Below are 27,450 nucleotides of genomic sequence, written 5' to 3' on the forward strand. Positions count from 1 at the left end.
AAAAAAAAAAAAAAAAAAAAAAAAAAAAAAAAAAAAAAGATAAATTCAGATTTCACATAACCCCCTCAATTTATAGCAAGGGTGAGACTTTCAAAAGCACATAAGCTGCAAAAGCGTGCAAGTTTTGCACTGAAATTCAGTTGTGTTCATAAATTACAGGATGTTTCTGAAAGTGTCACCAGGCATTTTCTCACTCCTAACCAAGAAAGAAAAGGAGGAAGGAATAAAAGGATGAAAGGGCTTGGTCCTATAGCACTTCAATCAATTATAAAACAGATTGAATAGAGCCAGGTCTGCACTCAGGGGTGTTCGTTTACAAAAATCGGTAGGTTAAAAGAATTGCTTCAATCCTATGCAAGTTTCTCCGAGTGCAGGCTCTGAAATCACTATTTTCTAGGAATTAAATGGGATAGCCAATATCATAATTGTGCTTATTGTGTTTCTGCTTATAAGCAATGCAAAAGAAAAAAAAAAAAAAAATGGGTGTCAGGGTTCTGAGACTGCAGTGTGTGGGAGGTGCTGACTGAGAGCCCCGGAGGCTGCCACACAGCTTCCACAATGGTTCTCATGCGGGCAGGAGTCTCCTGACCTCCCTCTTCTGTGTCCTGGAAACTCTCTCAGACAGAGAGGACTTTTCCTGGCCTCAACACTGAGATAACTCACAATGGTATTAGCTGAAGTCAACTGAAGCAATAGTGGTTTCTCAGACTTATCCCAAAATCACATCACCCGCCAAAAAAAAAAAAAAAAAAAAAAAACTCACAAGGAACAAGTTGCACCCATTATCGGTGTTGTACCACCAAGCATTCAGTCTGCAGGTCCATATCTCACATAGGTGAAATTACAAGCATGAGCTAATCCCCCTTTTAACAGTGGGTTTGAAATACCAGGCACATCACGAACATGTTATTTTAAATAACCTTCCTGTTCTGTAGCAATCACTCGTCCAACTTTAGTCCATGTTCTGCTATAATGCAAGGACTGAATTGATTTCAAAGTTTTCCTTATTGCCAAGGAAGAGAAGCAGACACACATTTAAATACAAGCGCACAATGCAGTTTGTTTCAAAATTGAGAATCCATCAGAAGCAGAGCAGGCTGCAAGGGAAATATCAGGTCCACTCGCTTTGATTTATGTACGGTTAAGTCCAGGGAGCTCTGAAGGGGGTTCTCCATTTGTCACTGTGACCGCACAGCCTGGCATCTTAAAAGCAGAGCTCACTGAAAACAGAGCACTCCTTTGTGAAAAGTGACACTGACATTCAATCTAGGTTTATTTTTTGCAGGGGAAGGAGAAGAAAGAAAGGGCTGGTCTAGTTCCCCAAGCAAAGGTGGTTTATGCAATTTCTCTGAGCATCTGTCCTCACTCAGGCTGGGGCAGCCAGATATGCTGGCATTTCAGCAGGGGCATCACAAACTCTGGACAAGCCACTGCACAAACATAGCCTGGGACTATGGTGGTGGTGACAGTAAAAACCCACAGCTGTAAAAAATCAAACATCAGAAATTCAGGGAAAAACTTCAGCTTGTTTCGCAGTTAAAAAAATAAGGATCTTGCATTCATGAAAAACTGAATTATTAATACATTGGATGATCAGCATTGAAAAGTGTAATAACAGAAAGAACTTGTTTTATCCAATGCATCAGCAAAATTTAAGCTGTTGATGGAAAAGGTTGCAAAGTCTGGAATTTCAAAACCCACTGACAGCTGGAAAGGTTTTTTGGTCACCTATGTTGTGGCAAGCTTTTAGGATTACATTTCTTTCCTTCTTAGACTTCCTGTATTTTCCTCCAAAAAAGGTAGCATCTATTGCAACTAAAAAGAAATGTGACAGCGGAAATTACTTTCATTTTCATATTCCAGATCCTCATGGACTTCATATCTTGCCACAGACAACTGAGTGGTCTTCTCCTCCTCCCCAGCAGTACTTACTAACTCTGGGTTTCAGAAACAAAAACATTGGAAAAACATTGGAAAAGCTGTCAACTAGAAAACTGCCAATCTTTTCAGGTACGCCAACTTGCTTAATAGATGTGATAGCTCAGGGGTGACCTCCTCAAACCTTGCTGAGTGAGGGGGACCAGGGATCTCTCAGGACCCATTTATCTATGCCTGAATCTCTGAATCCATCAGACTCCTCTAGTTTACCCATCATCCTGCTAGATCCTCTATGCAAAATGTACATTAATAAACATGGTGTGCAGTTTGTGATTTCATTTCCTAGACAGGAAATCACCTTTCAGTCCTTTCACTGAAGAAGAATCAAGAAGACATTGGGAGACTGTTGGGAAAAAGATCATGCCAGTCATGGATTTTATAAGAAGCACCAAATTAACGGTGGGTATAAACTTCACTTAATATTTCCTCATGTGTGCAGCAGCAGAAGTCAGTGTGCAAGTGAAAGATGTGTGCATTTTGGTGGGTAGTCCATTTTCCCCATACCCCAGAAATGCTCAGCTAATTGTGCTAGGAATAGAGTTCAATTGGGTTTTAGATACTTTTTAAAAGAAGCCCTAATTGTTTAAGTGTACCCAGTTTAAAATCACTTTGCATACAATTTTCTCAAACCCTTATGGCCTATTATATCCCTACTTCACATAACCACCAAAACTACTCTGTATATTTAATACCCATAATACTCTACACTTATCACAAGGCTCTCCATCAAGAGTTAATAATTGCTACTTGAAGTATTTCTAGTGATTTAGATCCTCATCCCTATGTAGTAAAGTATGTGAAATAACCTTCAAATCTGTTACAAACATATTGAAGGTATATTAGTTAATTCTAGTCCATACTTTCTGCAATAATGTACACAGCTTTTTAGCACCATGGCTTTTGATTAGCACAAAAGGTCAAAAATCAAATTTGCATGTAGACTAGACTGTTTTAATTCAATTCTTAAATTATTCTCCTGAAAATAAGTGGAAGAAGCCTCTCCTCCCCAGATTGTAAATGCTAATGTTAATGCTTTTTCCCTAGCAATAACAGTTTTTTTAGTTTCCTGTATGTTGAAGGAATCGGAGCCATTTCCCCATCAGGGGTGTCTTAGCAAATCACAGGATTTATATTCTTAGGCTTTGATACCAGATAGGAGGTTGACAAAAACTGCTACTTAGCAACTCCTAGCAAGGAAGAAACATTAGCTAGATATTTGGGGGATCTGTGTCTCCTTTACTCTCGGAGAGCAGCTGCTGAAACAGTAAGTGCTTGAACTCACAGGCTTAGTAGGAGGTAAAGGTGCTTAGTGCTTTGCCAAAATGGGCGCTCATAAAGCATCTTCTTCAGTGTGAGGCAGGTGGAGCAGGCTGAGGGCACACATCCACTAGGAATCACACAGGTGCTTCTTTCCTATTCTTTCCTGAAGCCATGGGATGTTTCCTTTGGATGACCAAAAGCCCAGGTTATTGATGTGCCTGCTAGTAGGAGAAGCATCTTTGGGAAAGTGAAATACCTGCTATTGCCGTGTGCATTGCACTTCAACATTTACAAAGCTAGAAGAATACACAAATGGTGGACTGGATACTGGGTACAGAATAAAACCCTGGTCCTTATCAAAGCTCCTGTAAAATCCCAGGGTTTGTTTGTCTATTTGTGTGGTTTATAACCCCACAATTCTTTTTGGTATAATGTAGAGCTTACCGGGGTTGAGGTGCCAGTATTGCAGTTAGTCAGTCTCCAAAGAATATCAGGAAGAGAAAAAATCTGAAAAGTGATATGTTTTAGATTCCCTAAAACTATCCTATTCTATAAATGAATTTGGAGGAACAGGACCACATGGTTTGAACAGAGATACATGGTATCTGACATCCAGGGTATAGGGAAAAGAAAACAAACTGATTTTGTAAAAGACGAGAGCAGAGAGGTATGCTGGGATTGCTCAAGCCAGTCCCCACTAGCTGTATAAATTTACACTGCTCCTACACAGTAATATTTTGTACCAGCTCTGGACGCCACCTCAGACATCTAAATATTCTTGCTGAAACAGAAGAAGGTTCCCAAAAATACAGGGTGAAATCCCAGCACTACAAGCCAGCAGCAAACTTGCCTTCTTTTCGAGGAGGTCACTATAGCAGCCAGGTGGTTTGGGCAAGGTCTGCCCAAGGCAGAACAGGGTAACAGGGCTGAGCCATGCTCCGACAGATTTATAACCAGTCACCAGGGCACCAGCATGGGAGCTTGGATAGAGAAGAGAAAAACCACAAGACAGAAGAGATCATCACTGAGTTAGAACAAACAGCTGCCAATTCCACATCCATTATTGGTAGGAACATATTCACTATCCCTTCAGTTTCCGTAGCACTGAAATAATCCGGGCAAGACAGAACCTCTCTGACCCAAAGAGTAAAATGACAAAGCAAATTATACCTGATAATGCCGATAGGCACGGAGCCAGAACTGCTCTGCTACTGGTGATTAAAATCTCTTTATGGACCTGGCAGAGATTTAGCCACTTTTGCTTCCTTGAAAGTATTCCAAAATTTTCTTCAAGCTAGAAATACGATTCCACCAGCTATCCGTCACAAAAACTATATTTAAAACTTCTGCAAGACAAACCTCAGATACAAGCATTAGTATTACAAGTTACCTTAAGACAATAAGGGAATGTGTTTATTTTTAATATTCCTTTCTACCCTCTTCTTCATTTGCAAATGTGCAATCTAAAACACTTGTCCTAATCAGATTTTTTTCATAGAAGCATCTTAGTGCTAAAGCAGAGCTTATTAAGCAATGGCAACACACTTAATATAAGTCAGTTCTGCCACCTCAGTTTTGCAGCTACACAGCTTACAGTTAATTATATGATTTGTACACGCGCCACTGTTGGTAGGACATGAAGCTAATGATTAAAAAAGCCGAGCATTTTTCATTTGCTCTCTCATCTTCATAAAGAACAGCCAGTCCCATTTAACTCAAAGGGACATTTATGCATTGCAAAACAAGAGGCGTGAGAGAGGACACAGCCGTCTGGCCCCTGTGCACTGTCTGCTGCTGGTGGTAAAACCCCATAAACCTCAGCTGCCCAGAAACACAAGCCATGACAGTAAGGTTATTTTATTTGCCTTAAAAAAAAAAAAAAAAAAAAAAAAAAAAAAAAAAAGTATCAGTCAGACTTGCAGCTACTGTTATTGCAACCAAGATTACCAGCAATGACAAGTAGTTATTCTATCAAGTGATTTCACTGGGGTAATTTCTGCTGCTTTGTGCGCACCAAGTTTGCCTTTCCCCTCCTGTAGTCCCGTGTCGATGGCACATGATGCTACTTTACAGGAGAAACAGTGGCCAGAGGGGCTTATTAGACTGCTCATCTCATAAAGGTGAGCAAAACCTACCATATGATTCACAGCATGATGCGTACACTTACAGATCTCACTGTTTTGATGTCTATTTTTTAATAGAGGGAAAGTGTTTACTACATACAGATTTCAGCATACATATTTTCTGGAGCATACCAAGGGCATTAAAGAAACATGATGATGGATTTTCCTGCTTGTTATTGCAATACACTACCGAGCTTTTTGCAAGGCATAACTTCATTCAGATTTGGAGCTGAAAAATACCAGTAAAGATGCCACAATTGTCAAGAACAACTGGGGACACCCCAGACCTGTGCAAAGTGGTGCACTTAAAGATGATCGTTAGACATGCCACATGTACTGGATATGACAGACACTGCTTTAGGCTGACCAGCCACTTTGCTTTGCTTTTTCTTTACCACTTCTGGTACTCAGGAATTTGACTTTATAAACAGAAGTGCCATAAGCTATGACTCCTTTTTTAAGATCAGATTAAAGCAAAAGCTGGAGCTACCACCCCAAAATTCTCAGTACATGAAGGGACATGTTATTAAATGAGCCAAATCTTTCTCACTGAAGCCTCCATTTACGTTTGCTCTTTACTTAACCTTCACTGCACCTTCCTGAGCTGGTTTCAGCTTCATCTGATTGCTTGGCCATTTTATTTTTTTATTTTTTTTACCACAGCTTAGTAGCCCCTTGAATTCTGCTATAGTTCTTGTAATTCTCATCATGTGGTTCAGTTCCCTGTGGAATTTTTTCTCCTGATAGCAGTTATTTACTGTCTCGTTCTGCATTTTTCATTGTCACTGAAAGACCACCACTGACAATGTTCAACTTTCTCTAATACCCCTTTTCTAAAACAAAACCAAAAACCAAAAACTGACATTGGTTATTTATTTATTTACTTCTAACCTAATATAAACATAAATAATATTGGTATGTCCACAGAGTGCATGTTGGCACAGATGCCCAGTTTGTTTCCTATACCTACATGATATGCTCTCATATTTTTCTGGGGAGTCAAGTAAGGAAAAAAATGTTTTCTTTTTGCTTTTACTTTCTTAATCATTGGAGAAGCCCCCAACAGACACAGCATGGTGAGAGAGGATTTCTACCTGCTTTTGCAGCTGATGACTCAATATGCTCATTTCTTAATGCTTACACAAAATGTTTTGGGTGGATTTCAAGAATAGCAGTCAAAAACCTTTTGCTGTATCTAAAATGTTGTTTGTCTATTTTATGTTGATAAGAGCCCTCTTTCTCTATCTCATTAACTGATTGCTTCTCCTTATTTTAATGTGCACAGCTGTCTCTGGAGACACAGCTATCTGGCTTTCACACACCGATGATTAGTTGGAGACAGGGCTCCATTTTGTTCCTTGCTCTATTGCTATACTAACTAGACTGTGTCAGACTTACAATTTCACATATCAGAGATCACAGAAATCCTTTTCCTTCCTAATGTATCCTACTACTACTAGGTCAGACCCACAGAAAAGGACTTTTCAATTGATAAAAATAGTTTGTAAGCTAGTTGTCTTGGTCTCCCCTCTTAGAGATGGGTCAACAGAAGTTCATAAGAAGGTAGGACTGGAACGGCTCTCCTGGCTCCTCAAGTCAAATCACCTCCTATTATACACCCTTGTGTCACATAATATCCTGCTCATAAATTGAGTAAAATCTGCCTTAGAACTAGCTGGGCTTTCTGATATTTCTACTCTTGCTGTAACACACTGAAGACCTTCAACCTGAATTATAAGAAGCTTAATTGCCACCCCAGTATTACTTTTACCTATTTATACACAATGGTCCTTCTGTTATCATCATCTTTTATCTCCCCCTTCCCTTTTCAGTTGTTTACTCTCTTTAGAATTTAGCCCTCCATTATGTTTATTGAGAAAGATAATAAGCTCTTGGCATTTTCATTAATAGACTAATCAAACCACACTTCTCTCAAAAGAGGTATCTTCTACCACGCTGGCATCTCTGCTCTGTGATACTTGGGTTTAAATTAACCTCTCCAAACACAGCTGACTGGAGCTATCTGCAATACTGAAAGAACTGCTGACCAGAGCTCCTCTTCCCTGTGCAGTGTCTGGTGCTAATGGAAATTCATTGGCTCAGTTCTTTCTTTCTCAGTTGCTTTCATATCTGGACCTCCTAGATTATAGCTGAATTCCTGACATTGGTCTCCAAAGTATGGTCTTTTATTTCATATTACTTTACAATTATGCTATATATTATATTAAAAGGGATTAAAATTTTTTCCATAAGTAAAGGAGGAAGAGTATTGCTATTAAAATCTTAAATATGATATAAGAATGATGCTTTTAGTCATTTTGGTAACAATTTCTATAACCACTTGATGCTTTCTCAGTGCAAATTTCTGCAAAACCAAAATCAAGATCAGATCAAAAGATCAAGATTCTTGGTCAAGAGAAGTGGATCTTAAAGGCAGGACACCATTTGTTTAAAAATAAATTTAATTCAAAACTTTCCATTCTCCCTGCTCACTGTACGATTGGACCTAGAATCAGCTACCTGGGAACCAAAGCGTATGTAAATGGCAGCATCAAAACGCCACCATATGGTACCGCCAGAACAAAGGTCTGCTAAAAATACTGGAAGTGTTTTTGAAAATCTATGCCAATACTTGCAATTTCAGGCACTTAAATACATTCACAACCCTGATTAGATGAATGGAAATTTAACTCAGAATGGCTGAGCATTCAGATAAGCAATGGCTACATTTTGTCAAGAATCTAGGCCAAATTGCTTTTGAAAATCTCAGTAGGGTGCTCATTTGCATTTTTGGCATCAGAACACTTTTGAAAATATGGTAGTAGGGCTGCCATCCATCAAATGCTTCAGCAGGTGCTGAGATTTTATGCAAGCACTTGGCTGAGCTTCTGTATGCACATACTTAAAATTTACCATGTGCCTGGAGGATCAGAGACCACCTCTGCAGGTTTTAGCTCCTCAAGGTTGTATATTTGAAAACTATGGATTTCCCTAGTCTGCACACAAACCATAGGCTTAGCCATTACATGGTTTTCTCAACCTCTTTACTGAAACTTTAAAAGCAATCCATAAAAGTCAGATAATATTTAACCGAGGGGATTATTGAAAAGCCATTTCCAAATGAGAAAATTGCATTCATGTTTGTTATCTGCTCTCTCCCCTTCACATATATTATGACTACATACTTATTTTTCTAGTATGACTAGAGAGATTGTGGAAAGAAAGTATTTTTCTCCTCTATAAAGATTGTCAGAAGCATTATCTTAAAGGTGCTGGATGCCATATTGCTTATAGTATTACCAGCGTAAATATATATGAAGATAAGCCTCAAGGCATAAGACTCAAAGGATAAGTGTGTTTTCTGTGACTCTCCTCTAACCCACTTGCTTTTCCTGAGAAAACAGGACAATTTCTGTGCGTGTTCACATGTGATAGAGAAGTTGCATTATGCCAGCATCCTCGGCCAGTTGCAGCAAGTCACGGAACAGTCCCAGGTGATTAATCAAGCGATGGCTGAGCTAGCATCCATTCCCTATCTGCAGGACATCAGTCAGCAGGATGCTGAACTGGTGAGAATTCATTTCTAAACCTTGTTTTGGCAATTGCAGGCAGGAAGGCAGGGAGGGAAGAGTTGGGGCAGAGTGCTGTGCTGCAATTTTCTCTGGAATTCATTTTTTTGAATGTGTGGACCTGAAGTAGTTTTAAAATCCTGCTGCAGTGCCTTGTCTGAGATGCTAATCACCTGCAAGGATGACTTTTACAGAACCAGCATGACTCATCTGTAGGCATATTTTTAAAACCTCTTCTTTTCCCCCAAACCTGCCCAAATCAGTCTGGGAAAATGATTGCAATTATTCAGATTGTGCTACGTTAAGATACCTAACATCAGAAGCCACCTGCAGCAAAGCAGGCCAAATCTGGTTAAAGCATAAGACAAGGGAGAAAGGAGGAAAAAAGATTTTTGTTCCCAGTTCCATCTACAACTTGCTACCTGTCTCCGAATGAAGCAGGCTCTCCCTTTGTAAAGTGAGAGCAGTGATGCAAGCAGGGCTGTGGCAAGACCGGGGTCACTACTAGCGTGATAATGCATCAATAACCTGCGACTAGAAAGTGCTGCAAGTGCATGGTTATTCTTCCACAAGGCTGCTTGGTTTCCTGACATGGAGGGATGGAGCTCATGCTCTGGCACATTTTACACATTTCAGCCTGGCACAAAAAAAAAAAAAAAAAAAAAAAAAAAATCCTTCCCACAGTCCACACATGTAAACACAGCCAGGTTTTGATGATCTGACTTTGGTCGTCTAAAGACTCTGTTTTCCCAAAGCCAGCCCCTGGACACACGTCTGTGGCCCTGCAGAGCTCCAGGGATGGCGAGCAGCGGCCTGCAGCTGCTGCAAGGGCCTGCTAGGCCGTGAGGTCTGGGCTCCGGAGAAGGGGAAGCCACACAGCAAAGAAACTGCATTACAAGAAGATATTCTCCTTTTGATGCAAGTTTGCCAGTATTAAACTTCAGCGGGCCCACATTTCAAGGCTGACTAAAGGGTCTGGAGTTATTGGTACATATTTCAGTTAGAGGTTTTCTCCAGGGTGCAATATTTTCAGTACATCACAAGCTAGATGCAGGCTATTACACTGCTGCCTGTATCTTGTCATGTAGTAATCACAAGCCTGACCTCCCTGGAAACCTTTTTGAGGAAGGCTGCAGGCCAGCCCAGACAAAGGTCCTCGGCCTGTTGGGACAGGACTGGGCAGAGTGAGGGTGCCTCCTGGAGGATTTCAGTGAGAGGCTCGGAATCTTTCAACAAAACACATACGCTTTGTTTGCTGAGCCGAAGGTAAAAATGTCTTTTAAAAGAAAAAGGCAGAAAATATCTACCAGCTATTCTATCTGAAACATTAAAATGCATTAATTCAGCATTTTTTTATTATTATTATTATTTTTTGTCTTGTCATCCTCTTGCAAACTATATCTTTGGTCTGTGTATGCAAATGGAGGCTCAGACACCATGTAGCTGGAATATTTTAGGGAACTTCAGACATCACAGTGTTAAGAAACACATCTGCAAGCAAAAGTGTGCAGATTGGCTTCACCGGGGAGTGATTAATGGCCCTTGCCCTTCCTGGTGCCATGAGGGACCACTTCCCCGCTCACATCACAACTGCACCAAGCTCAGGACATCGCTGCCCACCACTGGGCCTGCTCATCTGAGCCATCCCACAGCAAGCAGAAGATCCCTCATTGCTCAGCCTGGGCACCGTTCTCTTCCCTCCACTGGGCTGCAGGCAGGAGGAAGCATTGGTGGGACTGGGCTGTACTGGTGGGCCCTGGCAGCCTGCAGCCGCCTGAGGCCACAGGGACAGGATGGCAGCACCCGCACCCCTCCACCTGCTTCTCACTCCTCAGTTATCTTTCTAGGAGGTATCTAAGTAGTTTTAAAGGTATTTTTTCATGAAGAAGACTCATCTGGCCAAATTCTAATCTCACTTGTGCTAATAAAAAATTAAAGTAATTCCTCTGAGGTCATTCTGACTTTACATTGGAAAGGTGAGATAAGGCTTTATGACCTAGGAAGGCAGTTAAATTGTGTTGTTGGAGAATGCTAAAGATGCCAAATGTTTATTATCGCATCCAGTATGAGTTGCATAAAGTTTAAAACATGTTGAATTTATAACAGTGCAATTTGCACTGATACAGCAAGGATCCCAAAGGCATTTCAGTTATAAACTCTTCTCTGTAAATGTCTTCCTGTAACTAAATAAATAAAGTCCTAATCTATAGCACAGAGAATTTCAGCTGAGGCCTTTTAGATTAGTATTTATTCATAGACCCTGGGAGAATAAAGATCTCAGTTAGCTTGAACAGTTGAATTGTTGAAACAAAACATGTCCAAGGTTTATGATTTCACTGTCACCTTATTCGTACATGATTAATCAAGATGAATGCTTGTCGGGGAAACAAACAAACAAACAAAAAGTCTATTTCAGTTTAAAACCAAATGAGGACAAGATATTAAAATAAAAACAAAATTTCATTGGAGGAGGGGATTTTCCAAAAAAGATCAGCTTTGGGAGAATTACTTTGGTTTGCCAACTGTCCACTCCTATTGCATTCACCTTTTCTCTGCCATCAGAGCCAGTGAAAAACTTTGGGTGATGAAAACCAAACCCAAAGCAGGTACAGGGCCCTTTTCACAATGAGCCAGGTTTCCTGGCTTAACTCCTTGCCCAAAGCAGTGAAGTCTCCAGCCTGGTTGGGTTTGGGGGTGGCAGACCCATGTCCCAGTCCCTACCCCAATGACCCCTGTTCAACCTATTCAGGAAGAATTGCTCCAAGGACAGCCACCGAGAAATCCCTTCCTTCCCTGTCCTGTTCCCCTCCGCCTGCTCTGACGCAGACTTTGTGCTTTACCCTTTCTGCCCTTAATACCCTTAATCTCTGGGCTGTGTCTATTCTGGATTCATAGAAGGAGATTATCTGTCATAAAAGTATTCTGATGGAAAATTTCTGACAGCTTCTTGACTCTTTTTGCATTAGAGTCAGAGGCAGAAATTTGCAGTTTTGTTTTTCATGAATACTGATGCATGACTTCCAAAAAAAAAGTTTCATCAAAACTTAATGGTTGCACAAGCACAGCGTTAGCTGGAACGGGCCCTAAGTAAGATTCAAAAGATACCTTTATCCTGTGTTGGGACACAGACAGGGAATTTTTAACATCAATAACCTGAATGTGAAGGTAAAGTTGAGGAAATACAAGTCTTCCCTGAATCTCAAGATAGCATGTTTATATCTTGCTCAGATAAGCCTAAACATTGACATTTTAAATTTCATCACCTCTTGTACTCATGTTAGACTGCTGCCAATCTAGGTGCAGAAAGAAGAGACAATTTCTGTATGAATGCTTACACTTTATTATTATTATCCAGTCTATCTAGTCTGGTAATGTGTAACAAATTTGGGAAGAGACACCAAAAACTATTCCTTGCATTGTTTGCTCCATTTAGGCAACAAAATATTTTGAATTAAAACTAACAGAGCAGTGCACTACCCCAGGTATTAAACAGAAGTTTCTCCCAGTTTCTTCCTAAATGCTGGTGCTGGCTACCCATGGGAGGATAACGCTGAATCCAACTCATGTTGTTAACAACCCTCTGATACTGAATAAAGAGTGACCAAAACATTTTTCAAGTGCATGGAGAAGGTACAGGGTAAGGCAATACTACAACAGACCTGAATTTTAGCCTTCCCTCTAACACTAAGCACAGATTAGCAAGTATTTTCCTACAGCTTCTTTTTATAGTTTACACTAGAAATTGTCAGCCTTGCTTTTATGGTCTGTTATGCTGAATGATGGGGAGGAGGAAGGGTCTGCCAAAGAAAAAGGATAGTAAAAGAAGGGAAAATGAGCTAGATACTCCCAGCTACAGGAAAAGCATCTCAGCTTAATGTTGTCCTCTTGTGCGGTTTTACATGCTGCCCTAAATTATGATACATTAGCCTTGGGAGAAATACTAAAAAGCAGTCATGTACGACACAGAATATCCCAGACAGCTAAAGGATGAAATATGGAACCTCTGTTCTTTACAACCTGAGTCTTCCTTAACCAAGTATAAACATAGCCTGCCTAAAAACATATAGGCTTAAATACAAAATTTCCAGTGGATTTTTCCCCATTGTTAAGTATTTTATATCCACAATAATACAGTGTAATGGCTGAAGCAAAGATGAGGTGGCGGTGCTCATTGTGTGAAAGATGAGTAATAAAATCATCAGCGTACAAATGATTTTTTAATTAGGTTTTAATCTGTGTATTTAGAGAAGTTATTTCTGTGTGAATTCCACACTGATAATTTTTATCTTGGTGCCGCAGCTGCAGTCGTTAATGGCAGATGCCATGGACACCCTTGAAGGAAGAAGGAGTGATAAAGAACGTGTGTGGAATAAAATTGAGAAGGTAAAAACCTGCAGAAGGGGCAGAAGAGCATATTGTTCCTTGGGGAGTATATGTCCACCTGAGCCAGAGCTGTTCAAAAGGTAGAAAAGAAAGTAGGTGCCATTTGAAAGCTGTCTGCAGGCCTTGAACTCCCTTCGCGCTCAGGCACTAACCACAAATACATATTCATTTATTGCTTTAGCCCCTATGGCTGACCTTTGTCCATGTTAATAGTCTCTTGTGGTTATCTAATGAAAAAGAAATCTGCATAGCTTATTTTTGGCTGATAATTTTGCTTCTCTTCCATCTTTGTTGTATGGGTACTGTGCTAATTATTGGGGTGAGTTGTTCGGGAATAAAACTCATCCCAACAAATGAGGTCCCTCAGTGGAGCTCAAATGAGGCTTTGGTGATGTGAGATGTAACAGACATGTAAATGTTTCTCTGGAGTCTGCTCAGCAACCGGTCAATGTAATTCTTACAGGATTTGTGAAATGTGGAGAGCCTGTTGTTGGCTCTCTGTGCAGAGGAATTTGACCCGATGTAGTGAATAATAGGTCAGTCTGGGATGTAATGGGAGTATCTTACATTTGCACAGAGCCTTACAAAACAAAGCAATTCACTCTGGGCATTCAACACTATTGACATTCAGCCCCTTCTGAGAGCAGGACGGCAATGCATCACTGAGAAGGGAGAATTTTGCCAACAGGCCACAGCATCGCTCTGACACTGAATCTCGCAGCTCTGTAGGGCCCTGGGCAGATGCACAATCACTCCGTACCACGTCCGGACAACAGGGCACTGACAAGACTTGACGGAGCACTTTGGCACTGACAGGACTTGACGTTGTTCCACTGTGATACTTAGGGCTTACAGTCAAATCTCAGGGAACATACTGAAAACCCAAGCTGCCTGGGCTGCATCAGTGTGGGTAGGAAAAGCAAATGGGACAGAGGTGCCTGAAACAAGTGACAGGAGCGGAGGGTACAGGGACGATCAGAACCAGGATTTACGAGTCATTAGGATTAAAGTTTCAGAAGGCATCAACTTTGAGAGTGAGCTGGACCGGGTGTAATGCCTCCTCGAGCTGTCACATAGGTGGCTCATAGAAAAGTTTTCAAAGTACAAAATATTTGGAGAAAGTAACCAGAACTTAAATGCCAAAAATTATAGAACAAGTTGCATCTCTTTTGACTGTTCATGAGGTAAAGCAAACATTAAATATTCACATTGCTTTTCCATCACAGCAGGTTATTCTATCTCTCACACTTGCCTGCAGATCATGTGAGAAGCTTTTGCAACACAAATACCTGCAATATAAAATTATACACATTTATCAATTGCATACATACTTCCTGCCATATATAATAAACATTGATAAAAATATGAATGCAAAGAGTGAATAATATATTGACAAATAACTTATTCCCTCTGCTTCTTTGGCAGTTATTTTTCTCATTCTCAGACAACAGACTTAAGTATTAGATACAAAGTTTTCCCATTGTTTTTTCCAAAAGTTGGGGTTTTAATTCACAGGTAGCTGTTTGAAATAACCAGCCAGATTTTCACAACTCTGAAGAGAAAGGATCATGGCTGGAAGTTAGATTAATTATACCAATATCAAAATATTTATTAAAGGTTTATTAAAAGTCTGTTGCTGGTGCTGAAAAGATTCCCACAGAATCCCTGTATATTCCCTGTATTTCAACAGACACCAACTAATATTTCATTGTAAATTTAGTAAAACATCTTTTTTGTGTGTGTGATGTATTTGTACATATACATGTAAATCTGCAATGAAATGCATTTCTCTGGATACTTTAACTTTCAGTATAATCCTAACTGAAATCAAACTAACATTTAAAAATGGACTGGCATCCCAAATTACGCCACACAAATCTGTGCATAATGCTATATTTAGGAATAAAATTTACTCAATGCCTGAAAATCTGCTCTCTGCATTTTAAAATGTGGTGCTTCAAAATTTGTTTGCATTCTGAAAATAATTTTGCATTTCATTTTTGACAGCTTGAATAACTGTATCTGATTTAGGGCATCTTGTTCCAAGCAGAACTCACTGTTTCATAACACAAAAATATTTTCCTATATTATTTCAGAACAAAGAAATGGAGAGCATCATCAAATAGTTATTTTCTACTTTACTTTTCTCCAAAATTTAATTCCAGCATATTCAGCATGTTCCTAGAAAAATTTTCTTCCTTAATAGAAGAGCAGGAAAGTACTCAGGGAATTTGGCTTCGTGTTGATGGTGGTGTTTTTCTTTTTTGTTTGTTTGTTTTGTTTTGTTTTATGTTTCACTTAAATCAGCTCTAATTTAGAATGTTACACCAGGTTAAAGGACCCTAACAGATTACTAAAGAGGTTTAAATCTGGTGACAGAAAACTGATGTGGCATGGATTACTGCCTGTCACTTACTTGTGCTAGAACCATTTTGAAAAGTTCAGTGGTTCTCGATTCGCTCATCGCCTGTCACTGATTGTAGGAGCCTGCTAAGAACCTTCACATAGATCTAGTTACAAGGTAGTTATTTGTAATTTTGCTATTGAATTAATTTACATATATTGGGAAGTGAAAAAGAACATAAAGGAGTTTATACAATCAGCTATAAATGCAAAACTCTGAGAAGCTGACAGCTACGCTACCACCAGTGTAGTTTGGCTCTTGCTATAGAAACAGCTGTTGCACCTAATGAAAGCACTCAAATTTTTTCTCTAATGCAGCAGAATTATAGCTGTGCCTATTTTCCAAATGGTTAAAGGGTCTGTCAGAACTGCCGTTACAAACCACTGTTTTCGGAGTTTTATATTCCAGAGTCAGCCATAAAAAATTCATTCAGGCTGAAATCTGACATACCAGGGCACAAAGCCTGACAACCAAACACTTTTCCTTTTGTCACAGTGGAGGGTTTATCAAATTAGTTTGAAATTAATCTGGGCAATTTTGAATTTACAGCAGTGACAAAGTAGTAATGTATGTGTAGCTTCAAGTGTTTTGGGCATTGCACTGCTCACCCAATTCACTGACAAATTTATGTTTTTAAGCGAACCAATTTTTCAAACGGGCTAATTATTTTCAGAAGCTTTAAATACAACGAAAAGAAAAATGACCCAGTGATTAGCTGGAGAAGAGGGAACATCACAGCTCAGAAGATGCCTTTCTCAGTACTAGCAGGCTGTGGACTCTGTCCAAATTTATAGGTTGAATCTTGAAGGTACTGAAATATCACACCATCAGCATTTTATGAGAAGGGACTTCTCTGAAGCCATCCTTGTGAATGCAGAGTCCTCTTATAGTAGCTAGTGGCCCCTTATAAAGGGGCTCAAGTCTTCACCAGTGAACAGAGGCAGAAAAATATTTTTTCTTACTGGATTTTCAAGTGTAAATTCTCTTCTTAATTCCATAACATTTGAATTTATTAATTTAATGAGGCTGCCAGGCCAGCGGTTTGAGCAATGACTTCCAATGTACAAGGCTCAGCAGCAATGAACAGATTTCCAAGAGAGATGGGGGGAACTACCCTGATAATTCAGCTTGGTCCCACAAGAGTACTCCAGCCACTGATTTTTAAGGAAATGGGGCACTACTATAACAGCCAGGTCTGGCCACTGTTGGCTAGCTTTTTTGCTGACAGAGGTGCATACAATTTAAGTGAAATCTGCTGTGAGCATGAATGCTGCAAGTAAGGATCAAGCTTGACCCTGAATAACTCAAGGAATCAGGCCTCTGCATGGCCACTGTAGGATGTTATAGCCGCTACAGACAGGTGGAGGGGTTTATGGTATCTAAGATACATAAAGGGGTAAGAAGGGGCCTCCTTTCCTCTACAGAGCCCTCACATCTCTGCAGTTTTGTAAGAGAATAAAAGAAAAAAAGAGGGATTGTTTTCCTGTCTCATAACAATAACTTCATTAATAAAGCCTCAAAATATTGTTACAGTGAGAGGCCTTTCATTAAATAAATAGATACTTTAGAGCCCATCAACCATAAACTTTTGACATCCAGAGAGAGGAGAGTCCAATAAGGTAGCAAGTGCCATATTGGCTCTGTGAAGATAATAATGCAGTTCTGCTTCTTTCCTCCATTTAGCCCCTAGGCTTTCATAGTGGTTTCATAGGATCCTCTTAACATCATTTGAACAGCCAAAGGATAGACAGGAGTTGGCAAATAAACACTTCCCTACACTTCTACATGTGAGACACTTCATAAAACCTTTACATCTGAGTTTACCTCAAGGGCATCACATACTTTGCAATTTAGATAAGTTATTATGCCCATCATTTGCTGAGCTCAGTGGAATGCCTGTTTCATAAATCTGAAAACAGAGCAAACATGGATGAGTGAATAAAAGAACAGATGTAACTTACATAAGGATAAGTATATAACAAAAACTGCACTAATATATGTGAATATAAAATGAAGTAAAATTAGCCTAACGTATTATATAATCCTTTAGCCTGGCACACAGATTCTCAGTAGTTGACCTCTGCTTACTACAGCTCTGCCTTCTGCAGCAGCAGGGGAACACTGTCTGATGACCTGTGCTCTTCCACTGACATTATCTCTTAATTGAAAACCAAACCATGGAAAAGGGCCGTAGACCTGCTAGGCATTCAGTCAGCCAGGGGAGCGAGGAGGGAGATTCATATTTTGTTGATGCAAAGAGGACGTGTTGCTGAATAGCACTGCGCTGGCTACTGCAGCAGTCATTGGCTGTATGTGACTTTGTAGGGTCCTGTGCAGTAACCTAAGCCCACGCCACAGCCACTGGGAACGGTGCTTGTTCTGAGAGCTGGCAGGCTTCACAAGTTGTGCTTCAGCTTGGCTATTCCTGAACCAGCCAGGGAATGGCTAGCCACCACCAGAAGGAAACTGGCTCCTGGTTTGCTCTCTTCCCAGGGCTGTGACGCAGACATGGCATTTCACGAATGCACAGATCTGTTGTGAAAAGGGAGGAGGGAAGGAGGGTCTGTTTTTTCCAGCCGAATCAATTGGTCTAATATCATGTATCACTTATACCCATAATTCGTAGCTCATCACAGCTACAACAAAAGTACTGGTAATGCGAGAGGGAAGGAGTGTTTTGTTACAAGAGAAGCTCTGGTCTATTCCACCAAGTCATAGGGTGAGATAAGTCAATGGGATAATTTTAAATACTAGTAAATGTGGCAACTGAGCAGTAAATGTCTCAGACATCAGAATAATGTAGCTGGTTGTCGCTGCCTGGCTGTTAAATCACATGCGATTCTGGACATTAACAGTTCCTGCATAGGGATTTAGACAAGTATTTCCCCAGCCCTTGCTAATCATGCTGTCACTTATACATGAGCAGTCAGCTTACCTGCTGCCCTCTGCTAGAAAAGGTCTCCAGCCCTATAAACACCTGCTGCCAGGTGTTGTTACTGCTGTGAAAGATAGCACGAGTCAACAGGATAGCTCACAGTAAACACTGAGCTGGACAGTGATTCAGGAGAGCTTGTAAAGTACCAAAGGACCATCTCCATTGTAAGGTGCTTAATAAATGTAATTCATTACCAGCATCAGCAGGTTTTTTATTCAGTTTCCCATCAGCAAATACTCTTTCTTCCATCTGCTTTTAGCTTTGGAGCTTTGCTAACGTGTTAAGAACCTGTTAATTTTTCAGTGTTTCACTAAACTCCGTCCTTCAGGGTGGAAATGTGGACAGCGCTGTCTGTCAGACCTTGTTCTTTAAAGAAAGGCAGTGCGCACACACAAGGCATGTGAAACTGCAGAAATGGAGCATGAGGGACAGCACATTTATCTTTGGCTCCAGCATCTAAAGCTATGAACACTTCCAAAAGCGGGTCCAAGGTGAGAATTGTGCGGTCAGTGGGTTACATCGCCAGACAAACATAGGGAACTGACTCTGGCCTGCCCGTGGCCATTCAGGAGATGATGTGCTATATGCAAACCCACTCCCTTCCAAAACCAACCACAGCAGCTCAAAAATGCTTCACTTAACACACAAGCAGTAAAATCATGGTTGTAGCATGTTCTCAGCTTTTCCTCCACAGCCCGTACAGCCGTCCCTGCTCACCCCCCAGGCCCTTTCCATACCATTCCTTTGGTTCCTTCATTCAGCCCAACGAGTGCTTCACCAGGTAGCTCTGGGGTACAAAGGAAAACACAGAGAGGTGCTTCGTGTTTAAAGGCAGCTCATTTGCCTTCTATTACTAAGAGCTCCCGAGTAATAGGAGTAAGTTCTGTTATGCCCCCAAATTCTTTTTGCTGATGCCTGTTATTTATGGCTCCCGCATACATTTTCAAAAGCACCTCTTTCCTCTTTCACACTGCCTCCCCCAGTCTGTATCAGGATTTAAGTAGTTTGGATGCTTAGGCAGTATAGAGCCTGTATACACTTGCATCCATGTAACACATACTTTTACGGTTTTACAGTTTACAGAGTCTGCTTGCTGCATTTCTATCTCCATTTTTTAAAAAAACAGTTGTTTTCCTACATGAGTTTGTCCTCAGGAGTTTGTCCTGGCTCTTTCATTTGTGCTTTTCTAAACTCTTCAGCAGCAATTCTCTTCTGGTGAAAACTCTTCTATTGCTGCTATCTTTGTATTTTTATTCAGATTCATGCCAGTATTTTAAAAAACACAAGCTAGTTTGTGATGAGAATATCTCCCCCAGTTTTGGACAAGCCATGCAGCTTCCTTTGGACCGTCAGCAAGCCATCGGCCATGGGCATCTGTTCCTTGGAACAGCCCCCTCGCAGCAAAGGTTGACAAGTTTCGTGACATCTGTGGCCCATCAGGACTTGGACAAAAACACCCTGCATGATGGATAGTATCTCTGTGGCCTCTCTTCGTAGCTGGTACATATCACGTAATTGGGAACCATATGTGGGATGTCTTATCCCAATGAGTGCATAGGAAGAGCAAAGAATATACTAGCCTTGCGCATTTTTCAGGGCAAAACCAGATGCATCTGGACAAAGCCAGAAGTGACTGATTGGACACTAGCACAAAAGCAGTAGGTGCTTCGGAAAAAGAGGGGAAACCCCACGAAGCCTGCTCTGCAGAGGAGGTTGGTCTTAATGACCTCCAGAGGTCCTTTACACTGAGATCTTCTGATGGTTGCAGTTCAGCTGCAGCAGCAGGTGCTGCTTGTACGTCCTCCGTGCCACGAGGGAATCAGAACAGCATCTGAGAGCAGGACTGCCAGCTCGCTCCCCTTTATCCATCACTGGACAACACCTACAGAAGGACACGATCAGAAATGCTTCTGTATGCTGCAAACAAGGCCTGTCTTGTTCCTTACCTTTGTGTGGACCTATGTAAAGTTACTTTCAAAAACTGCCATAGGTCTGGATCAGATCCTAAGCCAAAGGGAAACCACACACTGCCTTGCCTGAGGAGACCCTCCTCGGTTCATCCCTCGGGCTGGCGGAGGATTAAAATACATTGAAGCCCAAACTGTCTCCATAAGTGCTCAGGTCACCAAGCAACTCGAGAACTTACACTGAGAAAAACCCATGAAGTAATAATTCACGTACAGCATAATCCACGTACAGAAGGGCGAAGGACTGACCTGGCATCGATGCGCAGGGTGAATCCTCCTGTGAATCGCTGGCAACACCAGCAGTGAACGCTCCACTGTGAATGAAGTCCTGCAGGGCTCTTCCCGTGGTGGGATTTAGTGGTGCTTTAGAATATACAATGGCACTTCAGCCTGTGTAGTGGCTGCAGAGTTTGGCTATACAGCCCTGGGGGGCTCAGCAACAGGGCTCAGCAGCAGTCTGGGGTCAGCTATTGCTCTGCTTGGGAGTAAATCACGAGACTTTTCCAAAACCCACTTCCCTACACTAGTCACGTTCGGGCTGGCTGTGACATATGTCCTTCTGCACACTCCCATCCACACAGATTCCTTTTTAAGCACTTATTGGGAAAAAAAAAAAAAAGAGAGAGAGAGAGAGAGAAAGAAAAAAAATGAAGCTATTGATTTTAAAAATTTGCATTTCCCAACGAGAGCCCTGAAGGTGGCTCACCACAGTCAAACAGCAGAAGAGCGGGCACGGGGAGGTTTTAAATCAAGGCAAAAAGGCAGAACATAATGCTTCCAATTTACTTTCTTAAAATGAAATGTGCAAGCTAAAAAGCCATGAATAAGCACTACCGAACACTGCAGCCACCAAAAAGACATTTTTAAGCCCCCCCCCCCCCCCCCTTTATCTTGTCAAGAGACTGTATTTTCATTGTGTTTGTATGGTAATTTAAATCGTGCCAGGGCTCAGCACATACAGTGTAATTGTAAGTCAGTGAGGGTTTGAATGTCATCACTGCTGTGCAAATAACATCATCAGCTCATCAGCTGTGTCAGTAGCATTGCAATTATGTAAGCAACTATTATTTCCACCCCTGATATGCCATATTAGAACTTATTTTGGGGGCTGGAGTTGACAGGTATTCTATAAATATGAAAAGCACACAGCAGCAGCCAAGCCCTGGTGGGAACGCCATCCCACCCCGGGCTCTCTGGTGGCATCACCAGCAGCTTGGCCACCGCTGGATGGTCCCAAAGGAGCTGCAGGGGCTTTTGCTCACTTCCTGGACCTCCCTCGCCCCTTCCCCTCCCCACTTGCCTGGGATCCATTTCCCTGCCTCTTCACACCCTTTGTGCTTGCCCAAACACGAGCTCTACCCCCAGAAATCTAACAGATCCCTTATAATCACAGAAGTCACCGAGACATTTTAATTTGGCCTGTTGCAGAACAGCCTTGGGGGCTTGGTTGTTGTTTTTAATATGGCTGAGCCCCTGGACTGGAGCTTGGCACCAAGCGATTAGTCTTTCTCAGACTTCCTGCCTGCTTTTGGCAGATCAATGATTTCCTGAGCTTTTATTTCAGCTTCTTAAAAATGAGGCTAGCATAATGATTCCTTTCCCTAATCCCCTGCATCTTCATATTGTGAGCACGTCACACCAGAGCCAGCCCCAACCACCGCGGGCGCCTGTTGTGGCAGCCCGCCTGGCAGCCGAGGAGCAAAGCCCACCAGGGTCCCCAGAGCAGGATAAAACTGCTCCCTTGCAAGCTGGTGGGGAGCAGGAGGCCGAGCTCCTGTGCCCTCGGCACCCCAGAGGGGCAGAAGCAATTGCCCACGAGCTCCGGTGCTTGCCTGGTGGCCTCTCCATCACACGCACGCCCCTCACCGGCACGCAGGGCTCCAAGCTCGGGGCTGGCAGCGCTTTCCTAACGGCTCAATATACAAATAAATAACGGCAAAATATACCAATAAATGCACTAGTGAGCCACGCTCAGATTAATTCACAGTCAGCTGCTCGGTGCTGTGACTAAAGAAGCAATGCTCCACTGAATGAGTGTCAGGATGATAGATTAGGACGTTTTTTTAAAAAAAGATTGCAGCTTAAGATGCAATTGGAAGATTGATTCTTTAGATCCTCACATCATATAGGGTCTAGGTCTCAAGCATGACTCAGAGCAAAGGGAGATGGTTCCCATCCGCACCATACAGAAACGTTGCACATCACAAAAATTGACATAAGTTATGAATAAAGGTAGGGCATGGGGAGAGAGAGCCGTGAGATTATGAATGCCTGGTGCTCACAGAATACCCGTACACAGGACTATTAGTATCTATTTTTGGTTGTGAACGTTTATTTTCAGTTTTGAAATCAGCCCTGCAAAGAAGTATATCTAGCTGAATGTACTCTTTATTAGAATAATTATGTTTTTATTGGGGGGGGACACAGGTCATCTATTCTCTTACTCCATTCTCTAGTGAATTATATTTCACAGGAAAACATATTTATTCAGAACTTCATTTTGATTTAATAGAAAAATGGTTCATGCCATAGCAATGCAGAATACTCATTTTTCTCCATGTGCTGATTTTTGGCATATAAATGCCAGAAGCTTCTGTTCTCTTTCCTTATCAAGAAAGACTTGCCCGAGATTAATTTCCTCATCATCCCTTCCTTTTAAAGTGGCTGTTTTTCAATGCCATTTAAAGACAGAGTTGTGATAAATTTCTGTTTTCAATGCACAGATTTCAATGAAAGAAGTCTATTCCACAGCAGTAAAGTAATTGAATCCAAATTCACAGAACTGAATCTGTGCGTGCATAAGGCCAAACAGAAAGGGACAAAAAAAATATTAAATCATGTACCATTATTCCAGCCAATTGTACGAGAGGTGCCTTCACATGGTTTGCTTTCTAATGAGAATTAGTTCTGAAATAAACTAATTGCCAAAGTTTCTAACGCTTTTATACAGGGAAAGGGACATGATGCTGACACTTCTTTGTAATTGCAGATCGGAATAATTGAAGACTTCTTATACCAAGTAGAAGACAGTTACTTAAAGAACAAAAGGCTGAGAGCAGCTAGGAGGGAGAAAATGAAAATGAAGAGGCTTCAAAATACGCAGCAACATTAGAGCCTAGGAAATACAAAGCTGTCCCTCACCAGCCCTAAAGACATGGCCACACAGCCAACGAGAAAATTAACACTGTAGATATTTGATAGATAGGTCAGCAAAAGCCACCTTTCCACTTAATGAGCCTTTCACTCGCTATGGGGTATCTTTAGCAAGACACTCCTGCACTTCATTAGCCTTAACTGGCTGGAATAAACGTCCACACAAGGCTTATTTTAAATTGTCTTGTTTATTTAAACAGTAACACCCAGTGGTGCATTTCTCTCTACATCCAGGAGGAAAAAGCCGGGGAGGGCTTCTAATGGTTTACACCCACGCTAAGATAGAGCCAGCTGCAGGAAACTGCCTGGGGCTACCACCCTGCTACCTGCCCGCACCTCTGTAGCCCGTGACTTGGTTTTACAGAGCTGAGCCTGTGCGCACATCAGGCCAAGGGGGCTTAAATTTCAAGAGGAAGCTCATACGGATTTTCTGACCTGAGGATATTCTGTACCCACACCCTGTAAAATCCTCCTGGCTTGGTTGTCACACGAAAAGTGCCGAGGACAGGCGTCCCCCCAGTCCTTAGCTAAAAGGAATTTGGCCTCACATTGTCTTCCTCGCACATTAGTGCTTTACACTACAGATATTGGTACTAGCAAAAGGTGACAAGTGGGAGCCTGCACCTTATAGCTGAAGCCTGGACGAGTGCAAGAAACGTGACACAACAAAAAGAGAAAGCAAAAAACAGTGGCCAGCATTGCTCCAGGTTAAGAACCTGCAGCCCTTTGCTCTGGTCTGTGCCCTAAGGGTAAGTTTTCCTCCATTAGATGAAAATTTTTATTTCACAGAATCACAGATTTTATTTTGTTTTAAAAGACCTACTTTGCAATAGAGATCACCTTATCGGCTGATGTTTTGTAGGCATTGTTAACTGATGTGTGCAGTCTGTTCTAAGGCTGGCATTTCCTTTTCCTTTGCTGCATTTACGTTGTAAGGAAATAACCTCAACCTATAAAAATAGGATTCGGTTCCATGTAATTTCTCATTCAAAGGTAACTTTAAAACAAAAAGATAGAAAGAAAAAATCCAGTCGAGCATTAAGATTTAATTGGAAATCCAGGACCTCAAAGGTATTTAGCCACTTAATTCCCATTATCTATTTATCACAGATAGGAGTCTAAATCCTGCAGATTTTTAGCTGCCACAGACCATCTTCCTAGGCTCTCATAAAAGATTTTTTTTTAAACTGAGACAGAACCAGCAAAAGCTTTGATAGTCGTTTGTTCATCGTTAACAGAGTAAGTATAAAGAAATCTTTCTGAGAAAATCTGAGCTAGCTCAAGCTCAGACATGTGGGACATAGAAACGAAGAATTATTGCCCTTTGGAGACAGCATTATTTTGCAATGGAGTTGGTTTTGTCAGATGAAGTTTTATGACACATAGTGGCAATCATCCATCTTTGATGAGCAGACACATACTAAATCAGAAAGACTGCTCCCCATGGATCATCAAGTCACAGTCAACACACAGTTTGGTAAATCATGAGGCTCTTAAGCAAATACTCTTAATTTGCTGTAAACTAGTTTACAATTCCGCAATATTTTATGCAAAATCACGGATACTCTTTTTCATCATTCCAGGTAGAAAAAGTGCAATGAAAAGAGGTGATCTCTGGGGGGGAAAAACGACACTGCCGCTGAGAAAACAGTCTGTGCAACATGAAAAAGTCAATCTTGGTGCACTGAGCGCAGCGTACCAGGCTCACTGCAGGGCCTTGTGAGAACCCCAGACCCGAGACAAGATGTGACAGTTCACTTTCTGACATTCAGGTAGGGCAGAAAAACGCTACAGATCAGTTCATCATTGAGAGAGAGAAGCTGTTGCCCAAATCAATCTGTTAGGTGTCTGAAACACCTGGCCCAACAGCTGGCTACAGCGCCCTTTAGTTCCAGAAAGCCAGAGACTGAGGCAGTTGTCGGAAGAATTCATCTGTGAAACACCACAAAGGAAATACGAAAGGAGCCTCTGCCACGGGGAAGGGGGTTGCTGTTTTCCAAAAATACCCACCCGCATTGCATAGATTCCCATGCAGGTGTTTTACTCAAGGCTTTCTGAGTCAGCTTCACCCCACGAATGTACTTCACTTCGGCTGGACGGCGTGGGAAGGAGAGGGGTGTGCAGGTGGGTCTGATGCTTGCTGCACGCAGCGCAGTTTCCAAAGCATGTGATTCACTAGGCTCCCCTACAAAATAATTAACAACAATAATAATAATAACAACAACAATAATAATTTTGTCTTGTGAAGAAGTTGCAGGCTGTATTATAATGATTCCCTGGGCTCATAGCTGGGGATTGCTATAAGGTGACGATGCACGCCATGGCTCCTCTCATCAGGAAATAGCACCAGGTGGACTTCATTCCTCACCCTCCCTTCCAGCCTTGCACACAAGGACACATCTGAGGCCATTACCCAGGAGTTCCACTTGCAGGTCACTCCTGTTTCAAAGACTAGTTTCCAAATGAACGATGGGCATTTGTTTTCCTCCATCACATCATTTTTTTGGTCACAAAAATGATTTATCTGTCGACAGCTAGGTTCACTGGCCCCAAGCAACTTCTGTCAGTTGAAACCACTCAATGAAAGCAAAGAGCACTATACCAATTTAAAGATGGAAAAAAAAAAAAATATATATATATACCCTCTCCCCAAGACTGCCTCATAACTCTTTTGCTTGCTGTTGCAATCACTGCTTCCTTGTAAATGCCAGAATTTCTGTACCAAGCCCTGGAAGGGACAACGAGCACAAGCAGAGTGAGCTCCTTCAGGTGTCAGGTACCTTTTTACTGCTTGGCTCCAACACTGATTACGACTCACAGAAGGTACAGCGTTTGGTCTTAATAAACATTTCCCACTTTCACTGTTTATAAAGTCTCTTCTCTCAAAGGGGTATGGTAAAAGCGCTTGAAAAATACAAAGTTGTGGTCTGAAGAAAATGGGTGTACAGCTAAAGAAATAAATTGACCATCACCAGTGGAAGAAGACAAGGTGCACTCACGACATCCAGTGGTGAGGACTAAACTAGAAGATACCTGAATGGCATCTGCTACTAGGCCTTCAATAGCAGTCTGTGGTTGCTATTCTCACCCTGTAGGGGAGGACACCACTCAGAAAACAATTCTGAGCACCTCAGCCATGCTCCTGCCTCTGCACGTATCTCCCTGCACCCCCATTTCACACCAAAAGTGAAGGACAGAAGAACACTTGCATCAAAATTTCCTTGAAATTTGACTACACAGTTTGCAAACCCCGGAGAGCAAGGACCGCCTTAGAGTCCACTCCAAGTGCCCCTCTAGGAATTAGCATATTAATTAGCTATTTAAACCAAACACGGTTTAAATAGAAGTCTAATATTAAGTACTCTGCAAATTAATCACTAGTTTAGCGATGCAGAGGGGATGGACATCAGGCACCACACACTACTTCCAAGACACAGCCTATGACTAAAATGAGAAGAATGGGTGTGTGTGTGTATACACACGTATGTATACACACACACGGAGTATTATACTTACAACCCAACCAAGTAGTCATACAAATGCAACCTGTTCCTGACTCAGGGGCTAGATGTGATCACACATCTTTAATCTCAGCGGACAGGACAACAGCAGGCCGCAGTTTTACATTTCTCCATTTGAACTACGATCATTGTCGCAAGAGCCAATTTCACGTTGGGCTGTTTCTTGTTCTTGTTGCAATTCATCACGGGAAGACATG

The 27,450-nt window shown here is 41.6% G+C and overlaps 1 protein-coding gene across 1 annotated transcript in view; it reads left to right on the forward strand.

The window, feature by feature from the left end:
- Window positions 1–25,662, forward strand: part of SPATA16 (spermatogenesis associated 16) — a 79,289-nt gene extending 53,627 nt beyond the window's left edge. The window contains exons 7-11 of the mRNA XM_035334792.1: window positions 1,864–2,010; window positions 2,225–2,337; window positions 8,726–8,890; window positions 13,190–13,273; window positions 23,569–25,662. Of these exons, the coding sequence (XP_035190683.1) occupies window positions 1,864–2,010; window positions 2,225–2,337; window positions 8,726–8,890; window positions 13,190–13,273; window positions 23,569–23,691 (632 nt within the window). The 3' untranslated portion in view covers window positions 23,692–25,662. The remainder of the gene's footprint in view (window positions 1–1,863; window positions 2,011–2,224; window positions 2,338–8,725; window positions 8,891–13,189; window positions 13,274–23,568) is intronic.
- The last annotated feature ends 1,788 nt before the right edge of the window (window positions 25,663–27,450 follow it).

The sequence above is a fragment of the Oxyura jamaicensis genome, chromosome 9 (assembly GCF_011077185.1).
Source record: "Oxyura jamaicensis isolate SHBP4307 breed ruddy duck chromosome 9, BPBGC_Ojam_1.0, whole genome shotgun sequence".
Taxonomy (NCBI): Eukaryota; Metazoa; Chordata; class Aves; order Anseriformes; family Anatidae; genus Oxyura; species Oxyura jamaicensis.